Source organism: Pteronotus mesoamericanus, unplaced genomic scaffold (genome assembly GCF_021234165.1).
Source record: "Pteronotus mesoamericanus isolate MK-2021 breed Mesoamerican mustached bat unplaced genomic scaffold, CSHL_Meso_final scaffold_507, whole genome shotgun sequence".
NCBI classification, from domain to species: domain Eukaryota; kingdom Metazoa; phylum Chordata; class Mammalia; order Chiroptera; family Mormoopidae; genus Pteronotus; species Pteronotus mesoamericanus.
This window is the reverse complement of record NW_026555319.1, coordinates 10,229,598-10,256,302: the sequence shown is the minus strand read 5'-3', so window position 1 is coordinate 10,256,302 and position 26,705 is coordinate 10,229,598. Positions and strand designations below refer to the sequence as shown.

The window sequence follows — 26,705 nt, the reverse complement described above, 5'->3', positions numbered from 1 at the left end:
GTCCACGTGGTCTGAACAGCAAGAAATACAGCAGGACATTGTCATGTCCCTTTGGGACTTTGTAAACCCCTGCCAGTGACCTGGACTCTTTGGGGAGCTTTATCATGTCCCTGCTACCCATTGGCCTGTTAAGTCACCACCTGTCCTTCCATATTTTTTTTTTAATATCTTTATGTTCTGTATTTACTCAACTGAAGTTTTTTAAAGTATCATCCTCTTGAACTTTCTCTTGTTGGTTTTCATCCACCCTTCCACTACTAGGGTTTTTACACACTCTGGTTTCTGTCATCCAGATTCTTCATGCTTCCTCCCAGTCTCATGTCACCCTCGTAAAATTGTTGGACAGATCTAAACGCTAAAATAAAGCTTTCCTTTCAGTCTAACACTGACCAGGAATAGCCTTCCCTTGCCCCACTCTGGGAATCAGGTAAATGGTTTTAAAAAAAGTTTCATTGATCATAAATGTCATTCCCATTTTTTATTGTGGAAAATAAGGAGCTTATTTCTTGGAAATCTCATGGATGGTCGCTGTGTTTATTCTAGGAAAAAATCTTGGGCCTGGCTCTCACCAGACAGTGTTGTCCCCAGCACTTGTTTCTCTGCTTTCTGCCTAGTAATTAATGTTGCCCTAAAATAGTGGGAAAAAACGAAAGAGAGTAATTTGCAGAAGAAATCACTTGTGCTGCAGGGTATGGATAGCTCCCTTGAAGAAATCATCTTAGCTGTTTTTTTATTTTAGGGGGTTCTGTGGTTTGATTCACAAATTACAGGTTGGCTCACAGGCCAGGCGATCTCTGATTAGCAACAGTGTCTCTTACCTGTGGAGGACTGATAGGGGAGAGGCTGGCAGAGATGGCAGGGACAGGAACGGCAGATGGGAAAGAGAGGGGTGCACCGGAGCTGGATGAAGGGAAGGGAGAAGGACGAAGGAACTGGAGCGCACTAAAATTCATTAAGCACCCACCACGTACTCAGCACTGCGCTCAGCATGTCACCCAGTGAGGGGAAGTGCTCTTCCCGCTTTCAGAGGAAGAAACACGGGCAGCAATAGGAGCTGCCTATGATCATGTGACTGATAAGTGTTCCTATCAGTGTTTAAACCAGGGTCTCTTGGCATTCCGAAGCCCAGGTCCGTTCCCTTATGCTGTGATGCCTCTCAGGACGAGGGCTGAAAAACAGAGGTGGAGGGAAGTGACGGAGGACAAAGAGGGTCAGCAGGTTCTGAGGTCGTCAGTCGCTGTCAGCCTGCGGGATCTGAGAGCACTGGCAGTTGCCATGGTCTGTTGGAAAACTCCCAGGGTGAGCTGTATGGCTTTTCATTAGCTCTCTGTCCCTAAGTGTGCAGAGGGTTTAGGCTGCCTGGGACGAGAGTTTTTGGGCCACAGCAAGTGTGGTTAGACTATAAACCAAGCATTGATGAAATCAAGCAGTGTCTTGTCAGGATAGCTGCTCTTTCCTGCTTTTTACAGATAAGCATTTTAGGGAAGAGCCAAAAAAACAGTATTGTTAAAGCCTTCCTATTTTTTTGGTTGATTTCCATTATAAAAATTGGAGAGATTTCCAGCACAAAGCAATTTTCAATATACTAAATTGAAAATTTTTCCTGGGTTTTGCCAACACTTACACTGAAACTAGGATCTCCCTTTTCCTTCCTCCCCACACCATAGAAATTCCTCCTATGATTGTGGCTATTTGCATGCTTATTGGGTTCCTTCAGCCTGATGAGGTACCCTTTAAGGTGAAGTGATGTGGTTCCCCTTTGTTTATTCCCCACAGCCTGGACAAAGTGTTTTCTCCTAACCACAATTGATATCTTAAAACCAAAAAATAAGGACAAATTGGAACTTAGTTGTCAAGGCACTAAGTTGCATAGCCTTCGGTGTCAACGCAGGTGGTTTCACGCTCATAAATACCAAAACAGCCTTCATTGCAACTCTGAGGGGGAGCCAGCTCCGCCAGCCTGGACCTCCTGTTATAGTGGACGCCCATGGCTTGCTGGCCTTCAGGGATTTCTGTGCAAATTCTTTTTAACTGTGCATGCATCAGTTGGTAACTCTGGAATGAGATGATTTCAGAAGCTGAACTCTCGGTGCTAGGCCTGAAATTATTTTGGTAGTAGGAACAGTGTGGGAAACAGTTGTGTTGTGAGGGGTAGCGAGCCTTGCTCTGGCCTTTCTTCCCACTAGCAAGCCAAGTTACAGCAGCAGATGGACCTGCAGAAGAACCATATTTTCCGTCTGACTCAAGGCCTGCAAGAAGCTCTAGATCGGGCTGATCTGCTGAAGACAGAAAGGAGTGATCTGGAATATCAGCTAGAAAACATTCAGGTGAGAACTGGCAAAGGGAATTTACTTAAAAATTGTCTGTGGAGGCAAAGCCTGATGGCTAAGATTTATCTGGAGACGTGGTCAGTATCTTTATGTTCTACACTTTTGTATATTTTCCCCAATATTTCATTATGAAAATTTCCAATCAGAGAAGTTGGAAAATTTCTATAATGATTACCTCTGAGATTCTAATGTTAACTGCTTGCTATTTTAACTTTATCGCATATCTATCCATCCATCAATCTGTCCCCCCAACTCCCTTTTTTGGCTATAAGAGTAGGGCTAAGTAAATAAATATCAACTGACTGTGTTTGTGTTGAATTTTCATATGCTAGTATCCTAAAGACTTTATTTTTTATTTTCTTAAAGTACAAAATTTAAAAGTATAGTTCTTTCTGGGTCTGAGGTTATTTTTATTTTTGTAAAATTTTAGGTTCTTTATTCTCATGAAAAGGTGAAAATGGAAGGCACTATTTCTCAACAAACCAAACTCATTGATTTTCTGCAAGCCAAAATGGACCAACCTGCTAAAAAGAAAAAGGTGGGTCAACATGTTTGAAAAGTGGGGGGGCTGGCATTTTGCCTGATCATTACGATTCGGTGAAAACCACAGTGATAGATAATCCAAGGAACATCAAAGAAAAAAAATGTTCATTTTCTTATTTTGTTTTGGGTTGAAATGCAGGTTTTGAGATAATCAGAATAGCCTTTAAGAGAGGATATCATTATCAACTCTGTAACAAACTACTTTACATTCATGGCCTTTAAAATTGTGGTGCCTGTCTGTTTTTTGTTTGTTTTTTTGTTTGTTTGTTTGTTTGTTTTAACTTAGGAAATGGGGGTAGGGGTGATAGCATAAAGGTTTAAATGCAGGTCACCATACGGGACTCCACAGGGGTTCTCAGCTCCAGGTACTGGACTCCAGAGGGCTTAGAGGGCCACAGGTGTGGTGCTCTAGAGAGATTACAGGTCACACGTTCAGGATTCCAGAGAAGACTAGAAATCATCTGGTCCAGTCCTTCTGATTGGCTCATGAAGAGACTGGAACCCAGAGAGTGGAAGTGACCCGCATAAATACCTGACTGGACAATTACACCCTCCACCGAGCCCTGCTTCACCCCTTTAAAATTGTAGCATACAGATTGAAAACGAGCCAAAAAACCCCCAAACAAACAACTCTGGACAGGTTTCCTATAATATAGATGCACATGGGAAGACTTCTTTTAATAAACTTAAATAATTTAATAAGCTTTAATACTTTCTTTTAACATGCTCCCCTAAACAGCTGAAGCCCTCTTACTAGGTTCGGCCAAGTGTTTTCACTTTGAAAAGGTCTCTAAGGAATTAAGTTTCCTTCCAAAGGCATTCCTGCTCCTGGGAAGCAGTGGCTGTGCTTTTACAGGAAAAGCCTCTGACCACTGGGAATACTGAGGATAGGGCCGAAGTGGGCAGTTGCTTTCCATGTTCCCGATGCTGTACTTAGAATAAGGGGATAAGAGCAGCATTCGGAAGCACCTCCTACTAAGAGGTGCCTGCAGGGGAAGGTGTTTCTTGCACACTGTGTGACTGTTTGTGTTTGTTATGCTTATGATATTTACTCTCTTTTATTTTAGCAATGGACTGTTATCGGATTATGTCAATTGATGTAGTCAGGGTGTTTCCATTTTTCTGTTTGTTTTTTGTCTCACTGTGTTTTCCTTTTTTTCCCATGTACAACACACATTTTCATTTGCATTTTTTTGAGTAAGCCCCTTGTTTTGACATCAGTTTAGCATTCCATTCTTTTTTTTTTATTGCTTCCTTTTTTAAAAACACTCATCTCTGTGTGTTGTAACTAGGAATCTTGAGACAATTCAAGGCAAGAGTGATTTCTGAGCCATCTATCCTAATTCCATCCTCCACTTCCATTTTTTGAGGGTAAAGAATCAGGAAATGGCTCTCCTTCTTGGGAATGCTTAAGGAAGAGGTGGTGGCAATTCAAGCGTCTTTAAACCCTCTTGGTGAAAACTTGCGCACCCCTATTTTTTTCCAGCCGGCTGGAATGGGCTGTGGCTCAGTCTCCCCCTTCCCCCTTCACATGCCATTTTTACTAAATCTGCTTACAGTGAGTATGCTTCTGGCTTTCGTGGTGTGCTCCTCCTGAGTCAGAGTTCCTTTAGCTAGTTTAAAGTGCCAGTTTCCAGAAGTTAGGAGATATCTCTGTTTCCATTGCTAGGGTTTATTTAGTCGACGGAAAGAGGACCCTGCTTTGCCCACACAGGTTCCTCTGCAGTACAATGAGCTAAAGGTGGCTCTGGAGAAGGAGAAAGCTCGCTGTGCAGAGCTAGAGGAAGCCCTTCAGAAGACCCGCATTGAGCTCCGGTCTGCCCGGGAGGAAGGTAGGGGCGCCTGACTCTCTATGACCCATCTCAAGGAGATTGTTCAAGACTAGCTCAGCATCTGCATTTAGGCCCATATGCTTTCAGTCCAGACATCCCAAGTCTGAAAAATTCACAGCATCCTTGGCATTGCTGATTCGCTACAATGCATGTCCGTTTGGTTTGGGGTCCTGAAAGACAGCCCAGGGGGCAGTCCACTTGGCTTGGGCCTCTTGGTGATGGAGCTAACCAAAAGGCTTTGGGCTGCTCCCTTCCCAGCTGCTCACCGGAAAGCCACGGACCATCCGCACCCATCTACTCCAGCCACTGCGAGGCAGCAGATTGCCATGTCTGCCATCGTGCGGTCGCCTGAGCACCAGCCCAGTGCCATGAGCCTGCTCGCCCCGCCATCCAGCCGCCGAAAGGAGTCCTCAACTCCAGAGGGTATGTTCTCAAGTGGCTGTTGGAGTTTTGTTGACATTTTTTTTATCAACTAAGAAATGCAGACATGCAGCCATATGGTAAAAATAATAAATAATATTAAAGGATAAAAAAGTAAGAAGTAAGTCCAAATTAAAATAAAGGCCAAAGAAGGTGGTTGGGGAAGTCTTAGGGAGAGTGGAGTAGAGCTGTGGTTTAGCATCATGATATCACTATCAAACCTACTTTAGTTGTAAATCTGGTTGGCATTTTTTTTAATGATGATGTCATCTTGTTTTATATGTTTGCATAACACTGAGTCAGTCAAAGAGCTTTACTCTTAAAGTCATTGAAATGGTGACCATAGCGCAGGAAGGAATGGTTTCTGCTCTGGTGCCCATTGACATGGCTGTAGAGTGACTGCCTGAGTTGTTTGTAATACTCTAAGCATCATCTTTGGGTGTGTTGCATATTAACAGTTTTTAATCATGTACATGTTATTTATTCCTTACAACTGATTGCGGGGGTCGGGGGGTGGGCAATGTTATATGGAGAATGTAATTTGGATTCAGAAATTTGGATCCTTAGTTTTTCTCTTTATTTAATTAGTTCTAGGTTACTATTGAGAGGGGCCCTATTAAAAGGAAAAAAGTCAACCATATTAATTTTATCAGACCGGAAAATAAATGTAAGAATCTCTCTTTCAAGGCTTAAAAGTTGGATTTTAACATTAAGAGGTTATTCATGAAAGAGCTGGACAAGAAGGGAGAATTCTTTAGTCAACTTAAATACTTAATAATTAGAAATTCTATAATTCATAATAGTGATTTTTAAACTAAATTCTTAAAAAGTCTAGATATATGATTTCATCTGGAAAACAGAGTATTCGTGAACAAGATACAGACATTTGACTTAAAAGCAAGTGCCCACAAACATCTGTGCTATCATATAGCAAATCTCCTACAGTATATGTTCTTAAAAAAAACCCTTAATTCCTAATAACCAGATAATAGAAATTTTAAGTTAATTCATATAAATTAGACATATCTGTTAGTGTTAAAATAGTTTCCAAATCTGTAACTAACCTGCTGTAATAGTTTAACAATGTTGTTGAGATAAATTCACATACTGAGGGGATGCAAAAAACAACAACAACAACAAACAAACGAATTATCCTCTGAAGGGCAGGCTCCTTGTAGTACAAGCTTCCCCCGCTAGGTGTTTTAGGAACCCATCTGTATCAGTGCACCAACTGGCGTTGTTGTGAGAGGCTGCGTTTGGCTTCAATGAAACTTTTTTTTTTTTTTGAAGACTCTTTCAGCGTGTTTGCCCATTTCATGATGGGTAATTTAGGAGCACACTTGCCCACTACAGCGCTGAGTGTTCAGCAGTTTTTGACCGTAACGGCATGACCCGTGTACCCCATCCTCCCTATTCACCATATCTCACCCCTGATCGGCTTTTTTTCCCTTGAATGAAAAAATCCTCAAAGGGAAATGTTTTGCTAATGTGGAAGAGATGAAACAAAAAACAGCAGAAATAATAAAAGTTCGAGACATGAAAACATCAAAATCAATGACTGTTCTGAGGAGAGGAAAAAACTGTCTTGATAGGTGTATTGCATCAAATGAACAGTACTCTGAAGGTGACTGATGTTGAAACATGTAAGAATAAATCCACAATTTTTTAGAAATTCTGGTTTTTGGGGGGCCCCCCTCATATCATATAATCTACTCACTTGAAATGTACAGTTCATTGTTCTTTGTTAAATTTACCAGGTTGTGTAACTATCACATTCTAATATTTTGCTCCATCCTTTGTCCCCACCCCTCAAAATAACATTCTGTGCCCATTAGCAGTCTCTTCCCATTTCCCCTCTTGCCCACCCTCTGGCAAGCGCTAATGTGCTTTCCATCTGTATGGATTTGCTGTTCTGGACATTTTGTATAAATAGAATCATACCATATGTGGCCTTTGTATCTGGCTTTTTCCATTGAGCCATAATGTTTTTGAGATTTATCCATGTTGTAGAATTTATTAGTACTTCATTTTTTTATGGCTGAATAATAATCTGTTGCATGAAGAGCACATCTTGTTTATCCATTGATGGACCTTTGGGTTGTTTCCATTTTTTTGGCTGACATGAATAATGTTGCTATGAACATTTGTGTACAAATTTTTGTGGCTTACATATGTTTTCAATTTTCTTGGGCATATACCTATGGGTGGAATTTCTGGGTTATGTGATAATCCTATGTTTAACTTTTAGGGGAACGTTCCTACCAGCAGTGCATGAGGATTCCAATTTCTCTACATCCTCACTAACACTTATTTTCCATTATTTTTTAATTCTAGACTCCCTAGGGAGCATGAACTGGTAGCTCCTTGTAGCTGTGATTTGCATTTCCCTAATGATTAAACGAGGTCAAGCATCTTTTTATTTGCTCGTTGGTCATTTATTTGTCTTCTTTGGAGAAATGCCTATTCAAATCCTTTGCTCATTTTTGAATTGGGTTATTTGTCATTTATTATTACTTTGTAAGAGTTCTTTATGTAGTCTAACTATAAGTCCCTTGTCAGAGATATGACTTGCAAGTATTTTTTCCCATTCTGTAAATTGTCTTCACTTTTTTGATGGCATAATTTGTACCGCTCTAATGATTTTTAAAACTTTTCCTCCAGAATTTAGTCGGCGTCTCAAGGAGCGCATGCACCACAATATTCCTCACCGATTTAACGTAGGACTGAACATGCGAGCCACAAAGTGCGCGGTGTGCCTGGATACTGTGCACTTCGGACGCCAGGCATCCAAGTGTCTTGGTAAGAGCAGCGGTTGTGTGCGTGTTGTGGGCACCTGTGCATCTCTATCTAAAAAAAGTCTATCTGGGGGAGGTGATTTTTTTCCGTTTTAAATTCCTTATCATAGAGTGCGTTCATTTTCAAGCTTTTAGTTTTAGTGGGAGGATGCTATTTTTCTCCTGTTAGAGGAGTGAGTTTATACCTGTTTTCAGCTCATGTCTCCAACTTGCTGTGCAAATGCCTTGGGCTTTGCTAATTTCCAGCCCCTTTTCCATCAGGCTGGTCTCCCCCTCTCTTTAGGCTGCCTGCTTGCTGCCTCCACCTGGAACATGCACATGTGCCCTTTACACATCTGTTTGTGACATCCCAGGAAAACGAGGGTCCTTGGCCCTCTCATTTCCTCTCTCTGCAGAGGCCTGGCTCCTGGGAAATGTAGGGGTTACCTGGATGGCTTGGCCAGACTGATGAGCCTGGCCGGGGGTGGCTGGCAGAGCAAGGGAGTGGTCCAGGATCAGCCAAGCAAGTTTCCAGGTTGTTCTCTGCTTTTTCATAGAATGTCAGGTGATGTGTCATCCCAAGTGCTCCACGTGCTTGCCAGCTACCTGTGGCCTGCCAGCTGAATATGCCACACACTTCACTGAGGCCTTCTGCCGTGACAAAATGAACTCCCCAGGTCTCCAGACGAAGGAGCCCAGCAGCAGCTTGCACCTGGAAGGCTGGATGAAGGTTCCCAGGTATTGCTGCAGGGTGACTGGGGCTGGGGCTGGGGCAGGTGCTAGTGAAGAGTGCCCCAGATACGCCACGCTGGGATAAGGATTAGTCTGATCTAAAGGCACTTGAAAACAGCAAGTGCAAGAAGAACATTCTGACCTCCCCTTTCCCTTCCTGAAAGTCAGAGATAAAACTCCCTGTGAAAGCTGCCCTCCCTGTACCAGGAAGAAGGAAACATTCTTATCGCCATAGACAGGAAGTCAAGGCTGACCAAGAGAAATCTTGTGTTTTTTGGCCTCCCTATACATTTTAGTTACCTTTCCACAATTACTACCCCTTTTTCAACCTGGTATACAAGCACTTGAGTCTCTTGGCTTTTTGGGTTTTTATTTTCTTATGGAGATGCCCACATATATCAAAATTTGTATGCTTTTCTCCTGTTCATCTGTCTGATGTCTGTTGAATTCCTATGCCAGCCACAGAACCCAGAAAGGTCAAAGGAAGTTTTTCCTCCCCTGCATTGCCATGGAAGGACACAAGTCACTTCCAGGCCTGTTGTTTTCTAGAGAATTCTAGGGATGTCTTCTCTGGGATTCCTTCTCCACTGTACCCCTCGCCTCCCTCTTGATTCTTCTGAGTTCAAACGTGTCTTCTTTTCCATCTTTATTTTCCCAGGAATAACAAACGAGGACAGCTGGGCTGGGACAGGAAGTACATTGTCCTGGAGGGATCCAAAGTCCTCATTTATGACAACGAAGCCAGAGAAGGTAAATTAATAATTCAGGGGGAATTTCATTGCACGCAGTGGACCCAGGTCTCCCAGTCTTGGCGTGAAGGCTTTGTTTTTTGGACTGCGTTGCAAGCCTTCTACGATTTTCCATTTTTGAAAATTAAACACCAAGTGACTTTGCTAAAGGTTATTGGTACGATACTCACGTCTATAGGTCTCCCCTCTGAAGACCCTGCAGGGTGCTGCCCTGAAGATTCTACCTGCTAATACACCTTCCGAGAACTTCTGCCTCAGTCAACTAACCCATAAATCCGCATCGTCATCAGAAATTTGACTGTGCTACTCATCTGACACACTTTATTTTTTTTTTATCTTCCCTCTCCGCCTTCTCTGCACACCCTTTCCCTCCTTTGTTCTCGTGCGCCTCTCTTTCCATGCATACTGTCTCTCTCGCACTGTCTCTCTTGCCTTCTCTCTCTCTCTCTCTCTTTCTCTTTTCCTCTTTTTTCCCCCCTTGTTCTTGTTTCTGTTCTTTTGTTTTTCTTTCTGCCCTTCCTCTTTGCACCAAGCTGGACAGAGGCCGGTGGAAGAATTTGAGCTGTGCCTTCCCGACGGGGACGTATCTATTCATGGCGCCGTTGGTGCTTCTGAACTCGCAAATACAGCCAAAGCAGGTGAGGAGAAGCAGGGGAGCCTCACCCCAGAGGTGGGCTGGGTTTGCTGAATTAACAAGGGCGGGAGGAGCACGTGGAGGATCGGCCAGAAAGGGGGTCCGCTCTCCGCAGCTCTCCCAGTAGCAGTGAAATCTTGGAAATCTCAGGGCCACCCGTCCCAGCAGGAGTGGGGGAGTCCACGCCCAACCCCATGCTCTCTGTCCCATCTCCTAGATGTCCCATACATACTGAAGATGGAGTCCCACCCGCACACCACCTGCTGGCCTGGGAGAACCCTCTACTTGCTAGCTCCCAGCTTCCCTGACAAGCAGCGCTGGGTCACCGCCTTAGAATCAGTTGTCGCAGGTGGGAGAGTTTCTAGGGAAAAAGCAGAAGCTGACGCTGTGAGTATGAAAGTGGGTGCTGGAGCTCGTCTTTGAAAAGTGGGCTGACTTGGGCGGGAGTCCCTCTGAGTGCCATGATTTCCCTCAGGCTCCCTCTCTGAGGGCTGGTGGCTTGAGACTGTCATGACCAGGAGTTTTGTGGTGACAGAAATACATGTTCTTAGGGGGCCTGTCTGGGCGTCACGGGCCCTCCTCCCACAGCCCTTTAGAATGGGGGCGTCAGCGTGGTTAGCCAGCTCTTGGTCATGGCAACACAGCAGCTGATGGACTTGCCAGGAAGTCCTCCCTTTGTTTACTCTGATGAGTTTATTTGGCTTGAAGTCTTGAGTTTCAAGCACCTTGGCCATGAAGTGGCCTTAAAGGCTGCCGACAGACATGTCTACTTTAGGCAGGCTTTTCATAACCTTTTCAGTTGCTTCCACACGATTTGCTCTTCTGTAGGCAGGTTTGAAATTCTGCTTATCCTTAAGCTGTTAGAAACGTAGGTGTGTCTCGATTGGCAGCTGTCCTCCTAGAACTTTCCAGTATATAAGCAGGGCTCATTGCTCATTGGCATTTTCTCCACCAAAGACCAGACAGCTCTTTTCAAACACTTAGCTCCTGATAAACGCTTTAAGTTTTAGGAATTGGAAATCTTTAATCATGGGCCTCCTGATGAGGAGCTCTGCATAGACTTGTTTTAACGAACTGTTTCATCATTACCCATGTATGCCTTTTACCTGAAATCCACATTAATGTGTACAATAGGGGCATGACCACCTTTCCTACGAGCTTCTGCCTGCATGTGTTCAGGTAAAGAGACTGAGAAGCTTGTTGGTTTGTTGCTGACGCTGTGCTTTGCACTTTTGCTGCAGCCTAGAGGGGAAGGACCCTTCCATGTGGCTTATTAACCTTTTGCAGGTGATGTCTTTTTAGCTTCAGCTTATTTCCTACCCCAGAAATTTTTCTATGTCTATTATACTCACTCAGTTGTGTCCAAGCGGATTTATAACTCCCATGCTAATTAACAACCACTCCAGAGATAGCAATAAGATTCATGTCTTCTTGCCTTTTGAGCTCATGTCAAAATATGAGGCAAGCCAAGAGCAGATGTGTGTTTCTGAGCAGTTTCAGGAGTCACTTGCCTTTCTTTTTGGCTTTAAATGTCTCTCTATTCTTGCTTTTGTCTGTCTTGATGGTTTGGTCATGAACAGTTCAATCTCACCAGGTTCTCTTTTTTTTCCTTTTCCTTTTTTTTCTCACACATGAAAAGAAATTGCTTGGAAACTCCCTGCTGAAACTGGAAGGTGATGACCGTCTAGACATGAACTGCACACTGCCCTTCAGCGACCAGGTAATGATGTTTTTTAGACACTGTCAGCTGGCGTCTGGCAATAGCCACCTGCAGTCAAGAAAGAAAGGGCTGTATCGGCTTTGCTGCTGTTACTCTTTGGGGTTGTTATGGTGATGCGATGATGCTCATGCTCTGCCTTTGGACTTCTGCCCCCGCAGGTGGTGTTGGTGGGCACCGAGGAAGGGCTTTATGCACTGAATGTCTTGAAAAACTCCCTCACTCACGTCCCAGGAATTGGAGCAGTCTTCCAAATTTATATCATCAAGGACCTGGAGAAGCTACTCATGATAGCAGGTGGTAGGCCAAGGACATGGCGCTTTTTCTTCACTTTTAAGGAAAACTATTTGAAAGCCAAATGTCATGCTTGAGAAACACAAAGGCAGGCCTTCCTGGTGGCAGGTTGGAACAGAAGCAGCTCTTTTCTCTCTGTGCCTGTTTATGCCCAAGCTGATGGCTCTCTCTCTGTTCATTTTTATTTCCCTTGGGGTCCAGCGAAGCACAGACTGACACCCCTTGCGAACATGTCACCATTGTGCCAAGTGAATAGTAGCGAGCCTCAGACTCATTAATGTCAGACCTTTGTCGTCATCACATTTATACCACTGTGAGCCGTGACTTGCTGAGGGCTTACTGGCTCTCTTTTGCTTTGATTCTTGTTTCTCTGTGACTTCTCGGAGATCCTTTGTCTAGATTTAACACTTGTTAAGGTTTTGCCACATTTTTTTACTCTCTTTTCCTATGATACGCAGGCATGCTATCACTTTTTTGGACAGAGAATCAGTTGCAGTCAGTTCTTTAGCATGTCACCAAAGGACAAGGGTATTCTCTCACATAACCATGGCAAACTTTTTTCTCTTTCTTTATTGATGGTACTATTTTTTTTTAAGAGGAAAACAATAATTTATTGTCTCAGTGTTCAAAACATCCACAGTTAGGTCTTGTTTTAGACATGGCTGGATGGATCCAGGGCTGAACTAATATAGCCAGGAACTGACTTTTCTTGGTCTTTCAGCTCTTTTCCTCTGCTTGCTTGCTTTGTGTGTGTTTGTGTTTATTTGTTTCTTCTTACTGGTTTTCCTTCCTTTTTCCTCTGTTATTCCTTGACTTTATTCTTTAGAGAAGTTTTAGGTTCACAGCAAAATTGAACAGAAAATACAGAGATTTTCCCCCAACCACACACAGCCTTCCCCACCAGAGGGTACATTTGTTACAATTGATGGACCTGCACCGATATATCATTGTCACCTAAAGTCCATAATTTATGGGAGGGTTTGCTCTTGGTGTTATATATGGGTTTGGACACATAGGTGATGGCACAAATCCACTATGATAGCATCATACAGAATAGTTTCACATGGTACAGCTACGGTTCATGGAGTTTAGCCCTTGCTGGAATACATTGATCTGATATATTTCCCATAGTCAGATTTTATCTATGCCCCCAATCACATCCTTTAGAGTAGAGTATTTTTCTGACTATTGATCCGGTCGGGCGTCATGCCTCTTTAGTCTCTGTAAACCTGAATGAATCCTTAGCCTTTCTTTTGTCTTGCATGACATTGACATATTGGAATAGTCTGAGCCTACTGTTTTATACAATGTCCCCTCGTTGTTCCTAATGCATTCTGACTTTGGTGGGGAGCATGTTTGAAAAGTATAGTTTACCTTCTCCGATTTTTCTGTCTGCATAATATTTTTTCTCCCAGAATCCTGACTAAGAGGTCAGATATTTTCATCCGAGATCTAAAACTTGGAACTAAACTGTATTTCTGGGAATTTGTGGGAAACAGTCCATCACCGTGGCTTTGCTGGCTTTTATTTGTGAGTAGAATTAGAATTGCCATCCTGTGACATTGCTTAATGGCCTCCCTCTGACCAAGAAGCTGTTCCTGTTCCCCTCAGGAGAAGAGCGGGCCCTGTGCCTTGTCGATGTGAAGAAAGTGAAGCAGTCCCTCGCGCAGTCTCACCTTCCCGCGCAGCCGGACGTCTCGCCCAACATTTTTGAAGCTGTCAAGGGCTGCCACTTGTTTGCTGCTGGCAAGGTAAGTGCCCCTTGGACCTCTGCTGGGGGAATGTTTAACTAATTAATTTTTAGGCCTTTTTTCCAATAAGCATTTTAGGGCTATGCATTTTCCTCTAACTACAATTTTAGTTGCACCCTATAAATTTCTTTCATTCCAAATATTTTTAGATTTCTTTATGATTTTTTTCCTGTGAATGATGAGTTACTTAGAAGTGTGCATCTTAGTTTCCAAAAACTGATTTTTAAAAATTGTGTTAATTTCATTATGGTGTTTGAAATACTAAAAAAAAAAAAAAGGAGTATATATGTAAATTACAAGATCAGAACACTAAAATTATAACACCTAATAATGTGGTAAACATCCATAAACTTAATACTCAACCTTAGAAATAGAACCTTACCAACAATTTGCATTTTCCTGTATATTCCTCCCCCATTCCATCCCTCCCCCTATCAACCCTGCCAGCCACCTTCATTTCAGGACTGATTTGAGCAATAAGTTTCCTTTTGTCCTTGATGAAATGACAAAGATCTAGGTGTAGAAGGTGAAGTAAGAAGGATTCAGCTGTTCTAGAAAAACAGAATTTTGATGTAGAACTCTATACACATACTTTAGCTAAGAACTTACTTTTTGGATCAAAATCTTCTCTGAATTCTTATAGCAATGTCTACTGCCTTCCCCTCCTTGATAATAGAATGTTATCAAAAGAATCTGTCTCCACCAAAAGACACACACACGTGCATGGGGGGCAGGTGGATTTTCTGAGCCTTCTCTGCATTTTTGTTAAATAAGTGGTTTTCAACCAGGGGCGAGTCTGCCCCCAGGGAAAATGGCAGTGTCTACAGGCATTTTTGTGCCGTACCTGGACGTTGCACCATTGGCATCGACTAGGTGCAGCCCAGGGTTGGTGCTGAACATCCTATAATGCACAGAAAAGCCCCTCACCACAGTCATCCGGTCCAAAGGGTCAGTAGTGCTGAAGCTGAGAAACCCTGCTCTAAATTGATGTTCTTTTCTTAGTTTTGCTATGGAGTCAGTACATAAACCAGTGACACTCTTTTTTTCCTCCAACTGCTTTTCAGATTGAGAACGGGCTCTGCATCTGTGCAGCCATGCCCAACAAAGTCGTCATTCTCCGCTACAATGAAAACCTCAGCAAATACTGCATTCGGAAAGTAAGTCCTGGGTCTGCCCGTGAGCTGGTGTGGAAAGTGTGCTGTTTCAGGGAACAGCGTGTGTCTGGTCCCCTCACCTGCTTGAAGAGAGAGAAAGGGGGGGGAGAGAGAGAGAGAGAGAGAGAGAGAGAGAGAGACCCACCCTTCATTCCTGGAGGAAGCTCCAGAGCTGCTAGTAGCTGCAGGTTTTCTCTCTCACTTTCCTTCTGCTATTTGCAGCTGCCTCTCCAGCCAGCCCAGTGAATCCAGCCTTTTGTTAAGGCAGAAAGGAAGTTGGCTGATGGAGGAGGTACTTCTTTTGAACCAGGAAAAAAAAAGAAAGCGATCTCTCTGAGAAGCTGGCAGTCCCTGGTGGCACTTAGTAGAATCTTTCTCAGATCCTAGAAGTGTCTCTGAATAAGCTTGGGGCAGCTGTTGCTGTCTGTCTTCTGAAATGCAAGTAGGGAGCTGGCTCTGGGCAGAGCAGAGGGAGCTGTGATGGTGACTGCAGAACGGACAAGGTGCACGTTAGGTCCTTACATTTGCTTCGTTTCTGGAGGAGGCTGTCTGTTGCCCCCTGACTAGGATGTTCCACCCATCACAAGCCTAATTTATTTCAGGTACTTTCACAGTTATTCTCAAAAGGGAAATGAGAGATGACTATGTATAAGGGTCATTACTGTTAAAGAAACTGTTTCATCCTGGGCAGGCTCTTGTTCGTTTACTTTAGAGTTTTATTTAGCACCTACTGCTACCAGAGACTGAGCTGGCTACTTTGGACAAACACTTGTCACAACAGCTCTGAAAAGCAGCTTTGGCCATCCCCAGTTTCGGGGAAGAAGAGTGATGGGGGCTGGCTGAGGTCCTAAGTTACCAAGTCCAGACCAAAACTGATGTTTGATTTTTCCTACCATTTTATTATGTCATGCTGCCTAAAGGTTTCTGCACACTTAGGAGGTGATCAGTAAACATTCAGTGGTCATGATAATGCTAAATAGAGTTTGAACTATTAGTTTCAGGAGAATTCTCAAAAATCACTGCTTCTATATAATTCCTGGCCACCATTTTGAATAAGCATGTCTAGGTTGTTGAAGCCATTAGGACTGGCCTGAAAACAAGTGGAAGTAATTAGGAAGCAGATAATTCAGGGATGACAACAGTGATGATGACAACACTTCTGTAGGTAATGTAGGTTCTGAACAGAAGCATAGAAGCTCACAGAAAGAAGGAAATTAAACCCGCTCCCTAAGCTACCACTGTTAGTAGTTGGTAAAATTTTCCAGGCTTTTTCCTCTGATGAATATGTTGTATTTTTAAAGCTTTCTTTTTGAATGCCACCTTTTCATTGAAATGGTGTTTCTGACTTTTTGGGGCTATAATTTGGCCTTATTTTCTTAGTCTGGGGTTGCAAAGAATTCAGAGGTAGTGAAGGAACCCCTGGTCCTTGTGAGGGACATGAAAGGATTGTCCGTGCTGTGCATCACTGACAGCTTGAACTAGTCTGCTGGCGGCTGTCCGCAAGGCTCAGTTAGATGCCTAAGGTGGAAACAGGAGAGCAGTAGAGACGTGGCTGCCTTGAGTCAACACTTACATTCTCCTCTCTACCCTCTGTCTCAGGAGATAGAGACCTCAGAGCCCTGCAGCTGTATCCACTTCACCAACTACAGTATCCTCATCGGAACCAATAAATTCTACGAAATTGACATGAAGCAGTACACGCTCGAGGGTAGGGTCCGAGTCCTCCCCAGCCCACATGCTGCTCCGGCTCTGCCACCACCGCAAGCCCACTCCTGAAGCCCCACTTCTCACCTGCCTTTTCAGAATTCCTGGATAAGAACGACCATTCCTTGGCGCCTGCTGTGTTTGCCTCCTCTTCCAACAGTTTCCCTGTCTCAATCGTGCAGGTGAACACCACAGGGCAGCGGGAGGAGTACCTGCTCTGCTTCCACGGTGAGTCGGGGCCTGCCACTCACTGCTCTTTTGAGTGCTGCTGGGCACCAAGGGGTCCCAGACTGGGTCCACCGGGGGCGGTAGGCTGGCCAGTGGGACTCTGGGGCAGGGCGGGTCCTGCTGGGAGTATAGAGAACAGTGCTCCAGCTGCCAGAGCTCCCCTCGGAGTCCTGTCCTGTTCTCCCCGCAGGGCGCTGATCTGATCCAGCTCCGTTATATCCTGCCCAAAGAGCGGGCCTTCTTCCCTTCTCTGTCTTCGCTTCTTTTTCTCCCTTTCCTTATTTTTTTCTCTTTCCTTCCCTTTTTTCTCTCTTGATGTTTCTCTTTCCAAATCTCTGGGTCTTTCTTACTCTTCCTTTCTGTCTCTGGGCCTGTTTCTCCCTCTTCCTCCCTGTCTCCTTACCCTCCCATCCTTGTCCTCTTTCCTTTCTCTCCCCACTTTCACTCACAAACACTTTTTCTAATAAGTCAGGCTCAGCAGAGGTCCTTGGGTTTTAATAGTTCAGTGAAATCTGGCCAGTTGTCCCTGGGCCCGATTCCTTCTTCTTCTGTCAAGTGTGTGTTGTTGATAACCCCTACCTCCGGCTCTGCTGACAAAGCCCCTGTGCTCTGATTTCTTGCAGAATTTGGGGTGTTCGTGGATTCTTATGGGAGACGTAGCCGCACAGACGATCTCAAGTGGAGTCGCTTACCTTTGGCCTTCGGTAAGTGAGGCAGGGTGTGGAAGGCTCTTTTCTGCCAGCAGCTGGTGTCCTGGGGAAGCATTGTGGGTGGAATTCTTTTTGGCCTAAGCACTGTGCTTGTGGATTCCACTGGACACCAAGTGTCACCTATAGTTGTCACCCGAGTCCTCAAGGGCAAAGGTTCTGAGGCTTGACAAAGGCATCAGCCAAACCCACCAGCCTTGTGAAATATTTGTTAGGTTCTCATGATAGAAAGGAGACCATTTGCTGTGAGTTTATTTCAAACATTTCAAAGGCAGCAGTGTCCGTGGGATAACTGAATACCTATCAATATTATCGGTCCCAACTGGGCAGAGCACTTAGGTCATAGCCATTCTTTCTGTAAATGTAAACTCTGTGATTAACATCTTATACTAATCTTCATACACTTGTCAAATAGTATCCCCTTTATAAGTTCTGAAAGTGAAACTACATACATAATCACGCATACATATAAGTATGTGCATGCTTGGCTCTGTGAATGTTCTGAATTATCATTACAGCTTAAATACCCTTAGAGGCTTTTTCCTTTATCTACTGTTGCATATCAAGTTTCCAAACATAGTGAGGTAACAGAGCAACAACTTATTACCCAAGATTCTGTGGTTGTCTGGACAGTTCTGCTTCATGTGGTGTCAGTGGGACCACAGGGCAATGAAAGGTCCACAGTGGCCTCCCAAACATGGCAGCAGGGGGCGCAGTGGGCGCGCACTGCACTGGGACTGGCGGCCAGAGGCCCCGGTCCTCTCCCTGTGGGCAGGCGTGGAGCTGTCAGGCCTCCTCGCTTCCACCAGCTCCAGGGGCTACAGCGGGGCCGCAGAGCCGCAGGCTCAGGGCCCGGAAACTCCTCCAGGGTCTCAGCGCCGGGAGACGTGACGGGTAGTCAAATACCAAAGTAAAGTTTGCCACAAGGAACAAGAGTGATAATCTTCTTTTCTCTTTAAGAAAGAAAACAGCTCTGGTCAGATCCTGGAGTTTCAGTGACACTGAGATATATAGTAGTAAGACCAGAAATATTTAATTACCTATGAACCCAGTCTTCTTTAATTTTTTCAAAAATGCACACAATCAAAAATTTTGAAATGTATATAATGAAAAGTCTTTTTCATAGTACCTGTCTTCCAAAATCTTTATCCATACTCCCTCAAGAATTATGAGTTTCTTATCCTTCTAGGGCTCTGTGCAAATACAGAGACATAAAAAATATATTCTTATACCCCACACCCCTTTTTTATCATTACGATAGCATACTTTACACATTATTCTGAACCACCTTGCTTTATACACTGAAACCACACACCTCAGAATTTTTTTTCCATATCAGGACACAGAGAGCTGCTTCTTGCATTTTTTCAGCTATGCAGAGTTCCGTAGGTGTACCATAACTTCTTTAGCTGATCCCCTAGAATGTACCGTCTTCTGCCTTAACAATACGGCAGTGAACACACTTGAGCATGCATCATTCTTCTGGCACATGAATATAATTCCTGTAGTTGGGATTGCTGGGTCCAAGGATGCATCGCATGCAGGTTTTGATTTTCTTTCTTTTAACCCTTCCTTCACACTCATCCTCTGTGGTGGCCGTGCAGCCTATAGAGAGCCCTACCTGTTTGTGACCCACTTCAACTCACTCGAAGTGATTGAGATCCAGGCACGCTCCTCTCTGGGGTAAGCATTGTCCCCCAGGCTCTGAAGAGCTCCGCTCTTGGGGTTGGGTGTATGTTTCTTTCTTTCTCCCCTAGCAATGGCGCTAACCTGCAGTGGCAACTCTTGTCTGGTATTCTATAGGACCCCTGCCCGGGCGTATTTGGAAATCCCAAACCCACGCTACCTGGGCCCTGCAATTTCTTCAGGAGCAATTTACCTGGCGTCCTCATACCAGGATAAATTAAGGGTCATTTGCTGCAAAGGAAACCTCGTGAAGGAGTCCGGCACTGACCACCACCGGGGCCCCTCCACCTCCCGCAGGTACCGTGTCCTTCCCCTTCTTTATTACAGGGGGCCAAGTGCTCTCTGCGAAGCCGAAGGAAAGCTTGCCGAACTGGCTGGAGGTTTCCCAATAGTCAAGCAAGCCACTCATTCCCCTGAGATCTGCAGCCTTGACATGACATAGTCACAGAGAGTGGCAGGAGAGTTTTTAAATGCCCCCTTATAAAAGGTGGAAGGCAACGTCTGGCCTTTCTCTGGTGGGTGCTTTCAGTAGCTCTGCTTGGAATGGAGCATGAATTATGCATTCGTTGCTTTAGCAGATACTCCACTGGGCTAGCTGGGCAGTTGTGGGAGGTTTAGCTGCAAATAAGCCGCTGTGTCTCCTTCCCGATGAATCCCCAGGGGAGAGACACTCGCATTCTGGCGACTCCCGACTCCCGCACTGCCTGGAAGGGTGAGGCTGCCCCTGGGGCTGCTTATGGTGCCTTGGGAGCCCAGACGAGGCCCCTGCCTCGACCAGGGGGTCAGGGACGATTTCCCAGAAGAAATAAGGCCCTGTGTATGTTTTTCTCTTTCTTTGCCTGTCTGGTGATTTTTTGTTGTTGAAAACCAGACAACTCAAACAGTATAATGTAGTAGCTCTGGAAATCAGATCCCCTCCCTGGGTTTGTTGTTGCTGTTTATTTCTTGACCCTCCTAGACTAAGTCTGTAAAGTTTGTGTCCTTTATTACGGCTGCCAGTGAAGCTTCTGGGATGGGGTTTTTCTCATAAGGCATCCCTGGGTCAGGACCAATGAAAATCAGCCCCGAGAATGGTCTTTTCCAAAGAGTAATCAGACAGATCAGACAGTGACAGTTTTCTGGGGAGCTCCAGTCCTGACGGGCTCCCTCCGGTGGCAGCAACGCTGCTGGGTTCCACAGCTCCTGTGATTACGAGGCTGTTGCTTTCAACATTGCCGCAGGTCTGGGGAGAAGTGGGTGGGAATAGGTCAAGTTAAAATGTCACACAAGTTAAAATGTTAAAGAATAAAATGTTATTCTTAATGAGAGTCAGCCATTTTTCTTGTATAAATGCTCTTCGGATTGTTGCAAGCCTTTGGTTAATTTCCAGAGCTCAGAAAAGTTGACTTTGATAATTTTTGTCAGTGTTCTTGTTGCTGTTATGGAGGAACAGGTTTTTGGAGGTCCTTACTCTGCTATTCTGGAATTGCTCTGCCCCTTCTTTTTAATGTGGGTGATTGCCACTCTGCATACTTGCAGACCTTAACATGTCTCAGAGATTGCTCCATGTCAGTATGAGAAGTATTTCTTTATTCTTTTTTTATGCCTGCATCGCATTCTTTCCCATGACCTTAACTCATTTAACTGCGTCTTTCTCAGTGGGTGTTCAGGTTGTTGCTGTAGTTCACAACTTTGTGCCTATGTCAGTTTGTCATTTTGCATGCCTAGGAATCTATCTGCAGGATAAATTCCTAGAAACAGCTTTGCGTAATTTCAGATGTTGCTGAGTTTTCCTCTGGGAAGGCTGAACCCTTTTGTAGTCCCGCCAGCATTGTGTAGAAATGGGACTGACCTACCTTGACACAGAGGGCTAGGACCCAGATCCCGATTGGCATGTAGGTTTGAGATGTGTAAAGTTTAAGTTCTTAGTCCACAGAAAGGTCTGAGGTTATTTAAGCCAGGGGAATATTTAACCTAGGATTTTGATTTTTGGACTGGTTTATAAGCCTCGCATGACTACCCTATAAAGAGTTATGTGGACCCCTTACTATGTGCCAGACCCAATGTCTGGGGCTGGGATACACAGATGAAGAAGATATTTTTTATTCTGAAGGGACTCTCAACTTGGTGGAGGAGTCACCTCGAATATTATAAAATGCTTAGACCTTGGAAGAGAGGGCCATCAATTTAATCTTCTGAGGCTATGTCCGAATGAATAGTTTCTCTCTCTCTCTCTGTCCTTTTTTTTTTCTGAAATATACGAGTTAGTCAGAAATGTTTGGTCAGTGTGACTTTAACCCCAGTGACTTGCTAGACAACCATTGCCGAATGGCCAGCAGCTCCCACCTCCGGAGTGGCTGCCCAAGGGGCTGTAGTCCTCTCTTGAAAGGTTTAGATTTTATTGAAGCAGTTTTTACTTTCTTTATCTGAATGTTATTTAAGTAGACTCGAGTCGTGCCAAGAACAAATCAAAGTACTGTAGTTGATTTTTCTCTCCGTCACCTCACCAGTCAGAGGGCCACACCTTCCTCTTGCGACTCCATGATGTCTCTGTAATGAGTTACTTTTCCTGTAGCCAAAAGTGGTTCCAGTTCCTGTGAACGTGGGGCAGAAATAATGCTGTTACTTTCCTGCTGTTGCCAGGCGTGTCAAGGAAATCTGTGGTTAGTTAGTCTAGAGCTGCCTCTTGGCTTATAAAATGGTCTTTTAGTTGCTGACTGCCCTGGGCAGTTCAGAATGCAAAGGTCCGAAATTTTGGGCAGGGTGGGGGATTGCACTGTTGCTTTTTTTAAAGATTGTGTTTTCAATGGAGAATTACATCATCTGTTTACAAAATAGCTCTTATATAACACAAGGAGTACAGATACTATAAAATAAAACAAAACAAACTCCAGTCATGAGATACTACATCATGAGAGAGCAACAGTCTGTTCTCCAGGTTATGAAAACTAGAATTAAAAAGTCACTGCACAGCTTGGCAAGACTTAGGTGAGTTACATGAAACATTTAATAAACTGAATTTTTTCCCCCAATATATAAGCAAAATGACAAGACTAAATCTGCGCCTGGCAGTTAGTTTCAGTCTAACTCTGAAGCCACCCTGTGGGCCACGTCGCCCTAGTCTGTGTAGCAGAGCAGGAAATGTAACTCTTCACAAAAAACATAAAATTGACTTGGGAGATCATTGGTTATTAATGGACACAGAGATGGAAGATTGCCAACTCGGCCTAGAATGATGAGTGTTTTCTTTCATTCCATTGATCTAAGCCGACAGCCCGAATGGCCTTCCTTCGGCCATCTTTCTTCCCCTGGGCATAAGGCTCCCTCTGACTTGCTTTATGATGGGCCCCTGTGGACACATTTTATAATTTCTCTTCCATTACAAACAGACTTCATATAATTCTCCTACTTGGGATTCATTTTGTTCTTTATCTGCCGTATCTTAGAGCCACATAACTAGAGATGAATATAAACTTTGATTTCAAGCTGTTGAAATCTGAGTTACTGCACTTTATTGCTGCATATCACACACAGGGAGCTTCTGGCTTTCTGAGCATTTATCTGAATCTTCAGTTAGAGTTGCACCGGGAAGCAGGAGAATGACATGGAACTGTGCATGACGAACTGACCACTTATACAATTGTCACTGCTCACCAACCTCTCTGTTTCATTGTAGAGCAGGAATTGGCAAACTTTCTCTGGAAAGGTCCAGGTAGTAAATATTTTCGGCTTTGTATGCCATATGGTCTCTGTTTCAAATACTTAACTCTGCTGTAATGTGAAGACAGCCATAGACAGTGCATAACCAGATGGGCATGGCTGTGTTCCAATAAAACTTTATTCATAAAAACAGGCATCTGGCCCTGGCAGGGTGGCTCAGTTGGTTGCAACATCGTCCTGTACACCAAAGGGTTGCAGGTTTGGTTCCCAGTCAGGGCACATGACTAGGTTCCAGGTTGGATCTCCTGTCAGGGTGTGTACAGAAGGCAAACTATCGATATTTCTCTCTCACATCGATGTTTCTCTCTCCCTTCCTTTCTCTCTAAAATAAATGAAAAAAAGAAAAAAACATATCCTCTGGCGACGTTTAGAAATCAGCCAGTCAATCATTCAGTAAAAACAGGCACCTGTCTGGATGTGGCCCTCAGGCTTGCTCTCAAGAGTCTCCCCCACAGTGGGTCAGTATCTCTGCCGCTCCGTTGCTCTCAATTATGGGCATTGACAAAAGAGGTTCTGGTAAAATTAGAACAGTCATTGAAGAAAGAAAATCAACACATTTGATAAAATGATAATCTGTTTCCAAGAGAAGGATTTAAATTTCAAGGAGTACAATAGACCTCTAGGAAAACCGATGACACTCTCAAATATTTTCGAAGAAACGTCTTGATGATTTACTGCAAAAGCCAACATCGATGTACAGGAGTCATGCAGCATGTCAGCGCACAGTTTTGCTGAGAAAATTACAGCAGACTATGAGATTCATACTTGGTTCATTCTTAGAATCAGCATGTAATTGTAATTTAGATTTTTAAAACATCTAGGATAAAATCTATTTATTTTCCTGATTTCTATTTTTACTTTCCAAGATAAAGCCCCAATCAATGAAAATATGTCTCCAAGTGGATTCACTATAAAATTTTGTTGCCATGTTAAGTAGGTTGCCTTCTCCCAGCACTAATTATGCTCAGATAATGAGGACCCAAGTACTTTGTCTGCTCATGGGGGTGGGAAGCAATTGACTTGGAAGGCTGCATTTCAGTTCTCCCTGTAGTGTTGGATGTTGCTTCTTCATAGAGGTGGTTAGGCACATGTGTGCAGAAAGCTTCATCTGCAATACCCGGGCCAGGACTAGGTGCAGGGTTGAATCGGTTGTACAAAAAGGCCTCAGTATTTCCAACTGTTTGGTTATTAACCATCAACCTTTGGGGCCAAAGACATTTTTTTGTGCCAGCTACACTGTTTTTTATCAGCCCTGCTCAATTTCCTAATTATATCAGGCCTGATCTGTGCACCTCTTACATCAGCACTGGGTTGCCACAGGACTTAGAAAGCCACCTGGAGGGAGAGGCGCGCGAACACCGGGCCCAGGATAGACCGAAATGACAGCTGGTAGTGATGAGAACAGGCTTTCTCAAAGCTGCTCCCTTGCACGGAGGGCCTTTGAGCAGGTTTAACCTCTAAATGAGGACACCCTCCTGTACTTCCTGGGCTTTGGAAAACACTAGGTCAAAGGACATAGTATGGGGATTATGACATCACACTGACCCACACTGGAGTCCCACTCTATAGTCCACTAGCTCAGGCCAGTCACCCGACATGGCTCTGTCTCAGTTTTCTTTGTCTGTGCAATGAGGATCCTGCTTGTTCCCAGCTTGTAGGGCTGTTGTGATGATTTAGGGACATTCAGAGCTGGGCACAGGGCCTGGCACACAGTAGGCGCTCAGTAAACAAGAGCCTGCTCCGAGACCAGGAAGCCCGATTTCCTTTTGTTATCATCGTTGCTTTCTGCCCTGCCCTCCCTACCAAAACAAACGAAATAAAAGCCTGAAGAACTCCAGGTGGGATCCTTTTCTCGTGGTCAGTGGTGAGCTTGGGGCTTGGGGGTTTCTCAGAGAAGAAAAACGCGCCTTTGGGGTTGTGACTCCTCAGTGCTCCCTCCCTCTCCTGTCGCCAGCAGCCCCAACAAGCGAGGCCCACCGACGTACAACGAGCACATCACCAAGCGCGTGGCCTCCAGCCCAGCGCCACCTGAAGGTCCCAGCCACCCGAGAGAGCCAAGCACACCCCACCGCTACCGAGAGGGGAGGACAGAGCTGCGCAGGGACAAGTCTCCTGGCCGCCCCCTGGAGCGGGAGAAGTCCCCGGGCCGCGTGCTCAGCACACGGAGGGAGCGGTCCCCCGGGAGGCTATTTGAAGACAGCGGCAGGGGCCGGCTCCCTGTGGGAGCCGTGAGGACACCCCTGTCCCAGGTCAACAAGGTGAGACACTGTCCCAGAGGCCATAGGAGTGACCAGGAGTCGAGGTCCCCTCAAGGCCACTGTTGAAAAAAGGAACTGTGTTTTGTAATTCAGATTTGCTGAATCATATAACAAGGTTAGGAAGAAAATGTACTCGATTTCAGAAGTGGCTTCTTGAATAAATGGATAATGTGTACGTGTAACTGTGTACCTCAAAATTAAGAGCTACCAAAAAAAAATAGCTACCAAAGAGATCATTCCCTTCCTCAGAGGCAACTGGTGTTAGCAGTTTCTAGAGAGAGCAGATATAAGCAGATGTGAGCGTGTAATCTCTCTCTTACACACAGGTAACATACTATACAAAATGTTCTAGGACTTACCTTTTTCAAATACACATACAAATATACACAGACATCAAAAAATTTCCTGGAAGGCTACACAGAAACTGATAACAGTGCCTGCCTTCTAGAAGAACTTGGAGCCTTCTTTGCCCAGAAGCTGATGTTCTGGATTGCATTTTTCTTCTGATGCCACCTGCACGCCACTGCTGGCACCCCTACCAGTTCAGAGAGGAGGAAAGCCATCTAAGTGTGTTTTCCTTATCTCCTCTGCTTCACTGATCAGATTGTGTGTGTGTGTGTGTGTGTGTAAAAAACAGTAGAAATACACCCATAGCTTTCAGGAGTTGTTAGTGAATTTCAGTCCCTGTCAGACTCCACGCTTTGAAGGATGGCTCTGCTAGTTGGTGCTCTGCAGAGTTGAGAGGAGGTACGAGGTGTTGCAAGCTTCCTGTTTGGATTATGCAAAAACCATCCCTCTTTTGCTCCTAGGTCTGGGACCAGTCTTCAGTATAAATCTCAGTCAGAGAAACCAACTCCTCATCTTAATCTGCAGGAAAACACCAAACACTCTATGGAACTCTGCTGAAGGGGACGCCAGCGCCCATCTGCTCCGCCGCCCAATGGCACAGCTGGACCCAAGCCCACCTCAGCGTGGACGCCCCTGCATCCAGGAGGTGCCTGGGGTGAGGCTCGTAGGAGCTGCCGGCACCTTCCTGCAGTCATCCTCGCTGCACTTTGTTACTCTTTCAGAGCGTTCATAGACTTTTGTACCTAGCTCCAGCCTGTACCAGTTCATCAGAGGAAACCAACCGGGCACTAACTACAGTGTGGTTAGAATCCTAATTAACAGTTACTTTAAGATCCTAGGGTTGGTTTTTGTTTTTCCAGTTTTTTTCCTTTCTTTCTTTTTCTTTTTCTTTTTTTTAAGACAACAGAATTCTTCCTAGATTTGAACAGCAATGTATTTCCTGTTGTAGTCATTTTTAGCTAGATCACACCATCGGGTCTTTGCTACTGAAATGTATTGTAGAAGAGCCCCTGCCAGTGGCTAACCTCCTGCACTCACGTAGGTTCACCCTCATTCCTGCCCATCCTCACAGATGGCCCTGTTTTACCCAGGGTGCCATCTTAGCCAAATGTTTACTGTTCTCATTGCCTTTTATGGCCTTGACG

General features: G+C 44.5%; 1 protein-coding gene across 1 annotated transcript in view; it reads left to right on the top strand.

The window, feature by feature from the left end:
* Window positions 1–26,045, top strand: part of CIT (citron rho-interacting serine/threonine kinase) — a 137,656-nt gene extending 111,611 nt beyond the window's left edge. Inside the window, exons 27-46 of the mRNA XM_054594466.1 lie at window positions 2,187–2,327; window positions 2,761–2,868; window positions 4,543–4,705; window positions 4,964–5,128; window positions 7,787–7,924; window positions 8,457–8,637; window positions 9,290–9,381; window positions 9,914–10,018; window positions 10,232–10,401; window positions 11,654–11,734; window positions 11,893–12,028; window positions 13,637–13,776; window positions 14,841–14,933; window positions 16,530–16,638; window positions 16,734–16,862; window positions 17,486–17,566; window positions 19,174–19,252; window positions 19,373–19,552; window positions 24,909–25,212; window positions 26,022–26,045. Of these exons, the coding sequence (XP_054450441.1) occupies window positions 2,187–2,327; window positions 2,761–2,868; window positions 4,543–4,705; window positions 4,964–5,128; window positions 7,787–7,924; window positions 8,457–8,637; window positions 9,290–9,381; window positions 9,914–10,018; window positions 10,232–10,401; window positions 11,654–11,734; window positions 11,893–12,028; window positions 13,637–13,776; window positions 14,841–14,933; window positions 16,530–16,638; window positions 16,734–16,862; window positions 17,486–17,566; window positions 19,174–19,252; window positions 19,373–19,552; window positions 24,909–25,212; window positions 26,022–26,045 (2,619 nt within the window). The remainder of the gene's footprint in view (window positions 1–2,186; window positions 2,328–2,760; window positions 2,869–4,542; window positions 4,706–4,963; window positions 5,129–7,786; window positions 7,925–8,456; window positions 8,638–9,289; window positions 9,382–9,913; window positions 10,019–10,231; window positions 10,402–11,653; window positions 11,735–11,892; window positions 12,029–13,636; window positions 13,777–14,840; window positions 14,934–16,529; window positions 16,639–16,733; window positions 16,863–17,485; window positions 17,567–19,173; window positions 19,253–19,372; window positions 19,553–24,908; window positions 25,213–26,021) is intronic.
* The last annotated feature ends 660 nt before the right edge of the window (window positions 26,046–26,705 follow it).